We start from the raw sequence: 8,657 nt of genomic DNA on the forward strand, positions 1-8,657 counted from the left end.
CACGCCCACGCCCTCCGTCACCCGTGGCCCCGCCCCGCCCCTAAAAAAATCAGATTTAAACCCAAACTCGAGACTCAACCCGAATCGAGACCCTGAGAGGAAAAAAGGGGTTCAGTCCCACTCGTAACTACTTATCATGTGAGTCTGACTAACTTTTCGATTTATTTATTGGTTCCTTTACTGGAGCTTTTGATGTTGTAAATGTGATTCTTGATTATTAGATTGCCGTCAGTAGTTTATGTTGAATTGGTTCTTTAATATGTTGGTTTTATACTCTGTGGTTATTACTCCTCTTTCATCCGCTTTAATTGAACCGGTAGATGGACGCGGACGCGGTGCGCGCCGCCCCGGGCGGGAAGCTCCGCCGGTGGCTGATCGAGCAGGTGGACTCGGGCCGGTACCAGCGGCCTGGTGTGGGACAAGCGAGGACAGGAGCGTCTTCCGCGTCCCGTGGAAACACGCCGGCAAGCAGGACTACACCGGGGACGAGGACGCGGCGCTATTCAAGGTGTCCCGTTATTTCCCCAACACCGACATTCCATATTCCACACTGTATATATACAGTACAAAGTCTGGGACACCTTCTCATTCAACGTGTTTTTCTTTATTTTCATGACCATTTACGTTTGATAGATTCTCACTGAAGGCATCAAAACTATGAATGAACACATGTGGAGTTCTGTACTTAACAAAAAAAGGTGAAATAAGTGAAAACATGTTTTATATTCTAGTTTCTTTGCTCTGGTTACTGCTTTGAACACTCTTGGCATTCTCTCGATGAGCTTCAAGAGGTCGTCACCTGAAATGCTTCTCCAACAGTCTTGAAGGAGTTCCCAGAGGTGTTTAGCACTTGTTGGTCCAGCTCACCCCAAACCATCTGGATTGGGTTCAGGTCCGGTGACTGTGGAGGTCAGGTCTCCACTTTTTGTTAAGTCCATAACTCCACATGTGTTCATTCATAGTTTTGATGCCTTCAGTGAGAATCTACCAACGTAAATGGTCATGAATATAAAGAAAACACATTGAATGAGAAGGCGTCCAAACTTTTGGTCTGTATATATGTGTGTATATATGTGATGTGTGTGTATATATGTGATGTGTGTGTATATGTGTGTATATATGTGATGTGTGTGTATATGTGATGTGTGTGTATATATGTGTGTGTGTATATATGTTGTGTGTATATTGTGTGTCTCTGTGTTTTTGTATCTGTGTGTGTTGTCTCTGTGTTTGTGTCGCCTTGTAGTCTGTTGTGTGTCTCTCTGTGTGTCTCTCCTGTGCTGTGGTGTCTCTTGTGTGTCTCTCTGTGCGGTGTGTGTCTCTGTGTGTCTCTCATGTGCTGTGTGTGTCTCTGTGCTGTGTGGTGTCTCTCTGTGTGTCTCTGTGCTGTGTGTCTCTCTGGTGTGTCTCTCTCTGTGCTGTGTGTGTCTCTGTGTGTCTCTCTGTGCTGTGTGTGTCTCCTCTGTGTGTCTCTGTGCTGTGTGTGTCTCTGTGCCTGTGGGTGTCTCTGTGTGTTCTCTCTGATGATGTGTGTGTATATGTGTGTGTGTTGTACAGGCCTGGGCGCTGTTTAAAGGGAAGTACCGGGAGGGGGTTGATAAACCGGACCCCCCGACGTGGAAGACGCGTCTGCGTTGCGCCCTGAATAAGAGCAGCGACTTCGAGGAGCTGGTGTCGCGCAGCCAGCTGGACGTGTCGGACCCGTACAAGGTTTACCGCGTCGTGCCGGAGGGAGCGCGGAGAGGTGAGGACGCGTCGCCGGCGGACTGAGCTCTGATTGGCCGCCATTAACCAATCCGCTTCCAGCAGGCGCCAGGACGGCCTCCGATTCGCTGTGCGCCTCGACCCAGCCCAGATACCCCGCAAGCCCCGCCCACCTGGCGACACAGGTAGGCTGCCGCGGGGCGGGGCTGGGCGGGGCGTCAGTACAGGTGTGATTCTCTGTCGCTTTCTGATTGGCTGTAGGGGAGTAACTTCTTCTTCCCGAGTGAAGAGCTGCCCCACCCTGACCGCGCCAGCTGGGAAAACGGTGAGAGCTTTTTATTTCCTGGGGGGTCATAGTTCACGTTTCACTCTGTAATGTCAAAATGTTGTGTGTGTGTGTATGTTTAGGCTACCAAATAAGTGCTTCATTCTACAGCTGCAGTTCCCCTGAACCCGTCCCCTCACTGTACACCCTAGAGCACAGCGGAACAGGTACACACACGCACACACATACACATGCACACACCAAAAATGCACCACTCATGCAACACGCATGCACACAACCACACACCAAGCATGCACCACTCATGCACGCACATACCAAGCATGCACACACACCAAGCATGCACCACGTATGCACTTAACGCACCACGCCACCACACACCACTCTCCCCATTGCACACACACGCTTTTCCTGGACGTAGGACTTCTGATCGTGTTTTAGTGTTTCCGTCATTCTGAACCTCTACGCAGATCACTGGCTGTATGGTGAGCGTGATCTACGGCGGCGTCCTCGTGTCGGAGGTCAACCGTCCGCAGCCTGAGGGGTGTGTCCTCCCAAGCCGGACGGGCGGCTGTTCCACCCGACGAACAGCGGGCCGGAGGTGGTGCCCCTCCCCCCCGTAGGCGGATTAGACAAACGGGGTGGCAGCTGTGGGTGGGCCTGTGGGGACTGTACGCCCGTCCCCTCTTGCTCTGCCAGCGTGTTCTGGGAAGGAGGCCACGCCCTTATCAGACAAGCCCAATCGGCTGGAGAGCGGGCAACCAGCAAACTGCTGGACACCACATTCTACTCACAGGTAGTAAGTGTAAACCGCCTCTTTTTCCCGTTTTTACCCACAAGGCCCTGCTCACCCTCGCTTCCATTCCAGAGCTGCAGGCCTTCTCTCTGCACATGCGTCCCTTCCCTCCGCTGCACGTCCTGCTGCTTTTTGGGGACGTTGAGAGGAAGAGCCTCGTCGTGCAGGTACCCCGGCGTGGACGCGGTGTGTCGGTGTAAACGAAGCGGGCGAGGCCGCTGATTCTGTGTGTCCGTGATGCAGGTTGAGCCCCTCTTCGCTCGCCAGCTCCTGTTTGTGGCGCAGACCAGCGGCGCCGGCTTCGTCGGGAGTCAAGACGTGAACACACACTCGCACACGCGCTACCTTCCACTGGCCCAGTAACCACCACCGCCACAGGAAATAAATCCTTCTTTAACACGCTCAACAGGTCTGAATGGGTGGAGGGACTTTTATTAGACCACGTGTGAAATGACAGTTAAAGTGAGATTGTGTATTTTAACGTGTGTGTGTGTGCACGTGTTCATGTTAGTTTATTAGAACGTGACAGAATGTGCGTGTAGTGTGTTAGTAAGAGTATAATAAGTGTGTCTATCTCTTCACTGGCTGGATGGCTGAAGGCTGGAAGCAGTTGAGCTGCAGGTGCATTGAACTTTTAAATTTGTTCAGCAACTCCTCCAGCAACCTGCACACACACACACACACACACACACACACACACACACACACACACACACACACACACACACACACACACACACACAACACAACACACACACACACAACAATAAATAAAAGAGTTTTTAATGCAGTGTGTATCTTTTCTAAATATGCATTTTTCCTTATTGGGACCAATTAAAGAGCGAGTCTCCCACGTGTTGGTTTGCGCGTGAGTAAAGTGTGTGCGTGTGGGCATGTTTGTGTGTGAGTAAAGGGTGTGTGGGCACGTTTGTGTGTGAGTAAAGGGCGTGTGTGGGCACGTTTGTGTGTGGGCACGTTTGCGTGTGAGTAAAGGGTGTGTGGGCACGTTTGCGTGTGAGTAAAGGGTGTGTGGGCACGTTTGTGTGTGAGTAAAGGGCGTGTGTGGGCACGTTTGTGTGTGAGTAAAGGGCGTGTGTGGGCACGTTTGTGTGTTGGGGTCACGTTTAGCGTGTGAGTAAAAGGGTGTGTGGCACGTTTTGCACGGTGTGAGTAAAGTGTTGTGTGGGAACGTTTGTCTGTGGGCAACCGTTTGCGTGTGAGTAAAGGTGCCGTAGTGGGAAGGCGTTGCGTGTAGAAGTAAAGGGGTGTGTGGGCACGTTTGCGTGTGAGTTAAAAGGGTGTGTGGGCACGTTTGTGCTGTGTAAGTAAAGGGGCGTGTGTTGGGGCTACCGGTTTTGTGTGTGGGGAACGTTGTGTGTGAGTAAAGTGCGTTGGGGGCAAGTGCGTTTGCGTGTGAGTAAGGAGGGTGTGTGGGCACAGGTTGCGTGTGAGTAAAGGTGGTGTGGGGGCAGCTGTTGTTGTGTGAACAGTTTGCATGTGGAGTTAAGTGCGTGTTGGGCAGCGTTTTGCCAGTGGTGAGTAAAGTGTGTGTGGGAACGTTTGTGTGTGAGTAAAGGGTGTGTGGGAACGTTTGTGTGTGAGTAAAGTGCGTGTGGGAACGTTTGCATGTGAGTTAAGTGCGTGTGGGCACGTTTGTGTGTGGGAACGTTTGTGTGTGAGTTAAGTGCGTGTGGGCACGTTTGCGTGTGAGTAAAGGGTGTGTGGGCACGTTTGCGTGTGAGTAAAGGGTGTGTGTGCACGTTTGCGTGTGAGTAAAGGGTGTGTGGGCACGTTTGCGTGTGAGTAAAGGGGTGTGTGGGAACGTTTGCGTGTGAGTAAAGGGCGTGTGGGCACGTTTGCGTGTGAGTAAAGTGCGTGTGGGCACGTTTGCGTGTGAGTAAAGTGCGTGTGGGCACGTTTGCGTGTGAGTAAAGTGCGTGTGGGCACGTTTGCGTGTGAGTAAAGGGTGTGTGTGCACGTTTGCGTGTGAGTAAAGTGCGTGTGGGCACGTTTGCGTGTGAGTAAAGGGTGTGTGGGCACGTTTGCGTGTGAGTAAAGGGTGTGTGGGAACGTTTGCGTGTGAGTAAAGGGTGTGTGGGCACGTTTGCGTGTGAGTAAAGGGTGTGTGGGCACGTTTGCGTGTGAGTAAAGGGCGTGTGGGCACGTTTGCGTGTGAGTTAAGTGCGTGTGGGCACGTTTGCGTGTGAGTTAAGTGCGTGTGGGCACGTTTGCGTGTGAGTTAAGTGCGTGTGGGCACGTTTGCGTGTGAGTAAAGGGTGTGTGGGCACGTTTGCGTGTGAGTAAAGGGTGTGTGTGCAATGTTGTCACTTACTTCTTGTCAGCTCCGCTTTGTAGCTGCGGGAAAGACTCGAGCGCCTGCTTAAAACTCACACTAACAGAGAGAGAAACACACAGAAAGCCCACAATCCCACCGTGAACCAGTGCACATGTAATGTGTGTGTGTGTGTGCGTGTGTGCGTGCGTGTGCGTGTGTGTGTGCGTGTGCGGGGACATACTGGCTCTCAGCGGTCAGGTACGGTGCGACTGCGTCTCTCAGAGCACAAATCTCCAGTCTGGCCTGGAAACGAGAGGCAGGTGGTAGGTTTTGGACGTGTGGATGTGAAGTTGCATGTAATGACCACCAGGTGGCAGTATTAGAAAGAAAGTGCGCGCGCGTGTGCACACCTGCAGCGCGCCGTTCCTGCTGAAGGAGGATACACACTGCATGAGTCGACTCAGCTCCTCGGCGACGGCCTCGATGACGCGAGACAGGACCCGGGCGACCAAGTCCTTACACACCGAGAACACCTGAGAGAGGCAGAACCGTGAAGAGAAGCGGCGAGAACGTGGAACCCGGCAGGTGCGGAGCACGTCTCACCTCAGCATGAACACTGATGATGTTCACCAGCGCCTCCTTCAGGTAACTTTTCACACCTGCGGACACGCAGAGCGTCTTTTCTTTTCCAGTGACGCACACACACACACACACAGACACGCACACACATGCACACGAGTGTGTAGGCGTACCTGCGGGTTGCTGGCAGTCGGTCCAGTCGAAGTATCCCGCGTACATCCCCGGCTCCAGGGATCCCACAATCGGGTCGGCCTTCATCTCAATATAACACTCGAACACACGCGCGTCCAGAGAGCGAACGGCATCGGTGCTCACCTACACACACACACACACACACGTTACTTCTGTGATTGCTCTGCCTGCCTGCCTGTGTGTGTGTGTGTGTGTGTGTGTTCTTACACGCGTTATCTTGTCCGTGCCGGTGAAGCCGTGTGTTTCCAGGTGTTGCGCCAGGTTGAGGAACGTGTGTTTCTCCAGGTAATGACAGTTACTGAGGATGATCAGCAGACGCTGCTCCTGATCACACACACACACACACACACACACACACACCACACACACACACACACCACACACACAGACAAAAACGACGTTTGTGGGGAAAATAAAATACGAGGCTGCGTATATAGATGAGCAGAGTGTGTTTTTACCGGTGAAGGTCTAAAGAGGTCCAGAGACGGCAAGTCTGAAGACATCCTACACACACACACACACACACACACACTCTGTCAAGATCTTGTGTAATAACAGGTCGACACACATATATATATATATATATTACAAACAATACATTTATAATCATAAACCTAATCCCACCCCTTACACTCCCATTTTCCATAAAATCTTTTGTAAACCCTGAATGCAGATGCTCACGCGTTTCTCTCTCCATCGGTCTTGGTGCTCAGCTCCTCCAAACAGGAGATAAAAACCTAAAATTGAAAGAAATAAATGAATAATTCAATGGCACAATGGTAACCATAACACACACAAACACACACACCTTCATAATGCCCACAAAGAGCTCAGAGGCCTTGTCTTGTGTCTGTTCGAGCTGGAGGATCTAAAGAAAGAAAGACACACACACACACACACACACACACACACACACACACACCACACACACACACAGATTCAACATTACGGTCAAATCAGATAAAAAGCAAACACAGATGAGGATGAATAATTTTCCTCACATTGACCTCCACAGGTTTACACTCCAGTGGGTCCTTCAGAGACTGAAGCTTCAGCACCACACACTGTTCAAACTGGGCAGGCTGCAACACACACACACACACACACACAGACACACACACACACAATTACAAAAAAGCCAAATAAAAAGCATTCAACAGACAGGAAGTGACATAACTCACCAGAGACGTGATGCCCTCGTTGTCGATCACCCAGTCCTCCCTCTCCGACAAACGCCTGACATCTGAACAGGTCAAACGGAGTTGGTTTATACAAACTACAATTCAGCATCTCACTAGGGTGTGTGTGTGGTGGTGAGTGTTATTTGTATGTGTGTAGGTGTGTGTGTGTGTGTGTGTACCCTCTGCAGTGTGTTGTAGGGTGGTGAGTGTTTGTGTGTGTAAGTGTGTGTACCCTCTGCAGTATGTTGTAGGGTGGGTAGTGTTTGTGTGTGTGTGTGTGTGTGGTGTGTGGTACCCTCTGCAGTGTGTTGTAGGGTGGGTAGTGTTGTGTGTGTGTGTGTGTGTACCCTCTGCAGTGTGGTTGTAGGGTGGTGAGTGTTTGTGTGTAAAGTGTGTGTAACCCTCTGTGCAGTGTGTTGTAAGGGTGGTGAGTGTTGTGTGTGTAAGTGTGTTGTACCCTCTGCAGTGTGTTGTAGGGTGGTGAGTGTTGTGTCGTGTTAAGTGTGTGTACAAGCTCTGCAGTGTGTTGTAGGGTGGTGAGTGTTGTGGGTGTAAGTGTGTGTACCCTCTGCAGTATGTTGTAGGGTGGTGAGTGTTGTGTGTGTAAGTGTGTGTACCCCTTGCAGTATGTTGTAGGGTGGGTAGTGTTGTGTGTGGTGTGGGTGTGTGTGTACCCTCTGCAGTATGTTGTAGGGTGGGTGAAGTGTTGTGTGTGTAGTGTGTGTACCCTCTGCAGTGTGTTTGTAGGGTGGTGAGTGTTGGTGTGTGTAAGTGTGTTGTACCCTCTGCATGTATGTTGTAGGGTGGGTAAAGTGTTGTGTGTGTGTGTGTGTGTGTGTGTGTTGTACCGTACTGTACTATGTGTGTAGGGTGGTGAGTGTTGTGTGTGTAAGTGTGTGTACCTCTGCAGTTGTTGTAGGGTGGTGAGTGTTGTGTGTGTAAGTGTGTGTACCCTCTGCAGTATGTTGTAGGGTGGTGATGTTGTGTGTGTAAGTTGTGTACCCTCTGCAGTATGTTGTAGGTGGGTAGTGTTGTGTGTGTGTGTGTGTACCCTCTGCAGTATGTTTTAGTGGGTAGTGTTGTGTGTGTGTTGGTGTGTGTGTGTGTACCCTCTGCATGTGTTGTAGGGTGGTGAGTGTTGTTGTGTTAAGTGTGTGTACCCTCTGCAGTATGTTGTAGGGTGGGTAATGTGTGTGTGTGTGGTGTGTGTGTTGTGGTGTTGTACCCTCTGCAGTAGTTGTAGGGTGGGTAGTGTTGTGTGTACCCTCTGCAGTATGTTGTAGGGTGGTGAGTGTTGTGTGTGTAAGTGTGTGTACCCTCTGCAGTATGTTGTAGGGTGGGTAGTGTTTTGTGTGTGTGTGTGTGTACCCTCTGCAGTATGTTGTAGGGTGGTGAGTGTTGTGTGTGTAAGTGTGAGTACCCTCTGCAGTATGTTGTAGGGTGGGTAGTGTTGTGTGTGTGTGTGTGTGTGTACCCTCTGCAGTATGTTGTAGGGTGGTGAGTGTTGTGTGTGTAGTGTGTGTACCCTCTGCAGTGTGTTGTAGGGTGGTGAGTGTTGTGTGTGGTAAGTGTGTGTACCCTCTGCAGTGTGTTGTAGGAAGGGTGTGAGTGTTGTGTGTGTAAGTGTGTTTACCCTCTTCAGTGTGT

The 8,657-nt window shown here is 50.9% G+C and overlaps 1 protein-coding gene and 1 pseudogene across 2 annotated transcripts in view; one reads left to right on the forward strand and one right to left on the reverse strand.

The window, feature by feature from the left end:
* Positions 1 to 320: 320 nt before the first annotated feature.
* Positions 321 to 3,482, forward strand: LOC114781174 (interferon regulatory factor 4-like; annotated as a pseudogene).
* The window catches only part of exoc2 (exocyst complex component 2), a 102,229-nt gene continuing 96,760 nt past the window's right edge, over positions 3,189 to 8,657 (reverse strand). For both annotated transcript variants that reach the window (XM_028967807.1, XM_028967806.1), the window contains 12 exons: positions 7,011 to 7,072; positions 6,831 to 6,911; positions 6,638 to 6,697; positions 6,511 to 6,566; positions 6,288 to 6,333; positions 6,037 to 6,153; positions 5,811 to 5,952; positions 5,662 to 5,717; positions 5,469 to 5,591; positions 5,300 to 5,361; positions 5,116 to 5,175; positions 3,189 to 3,447 (listed from right to left, as the gene is read on the reverse strand). In XM_028967807.1, the coding sequence (XP_028823640.1) occupies positions 3,354 to 3,447; positions 5,116 to 5,175; positions 5,300 to 5,361; positions 5,469 to 5,591; positions 5,662 to 5,717; positions 5,811 to 5,952; positions 6,037 to 6,153; positions 6,288 to 6,333; positions 6,511 to 6,566; positions 6,638 to 6,697; positions 6,831 to 6,911; positions 7,011 to 7,072 (959 nt within the window). In that variant the 3' untranslated portion in view covers positions 3,189 to 3,353. The remainder of the gene's footprint in view (positions 3,448 to 5,115; positions 5,176 to 5,299; positions 5,362 to 5,468; positions 5,592 to 5,661; positions 5,718 to 5,810; positions 5,953 to 6,036; positions 6,154 to 6,287; positions 6,334 to 6,510; positions 6,567 to 6,637; positions 6,698 to 6,830; positions 6,912 to 7,010; positions 7,073 to 8,657) is intronic.

Source organism: Denticeps clupeoides, unplaced genomic scaffold (genome assembly GCF_900700375.1).
Source record: "Denticeps clupeoides unplaced genomic scaffold, fDenClu1.1, whole genome shotgun sequence".
Taxonomy (NCBI): Eukaryota; Metazoa; Chordata; class Actinopteri; order Clupeiformes; family Denticipitidae; genus Denticeps; species Denticeps clupeoides.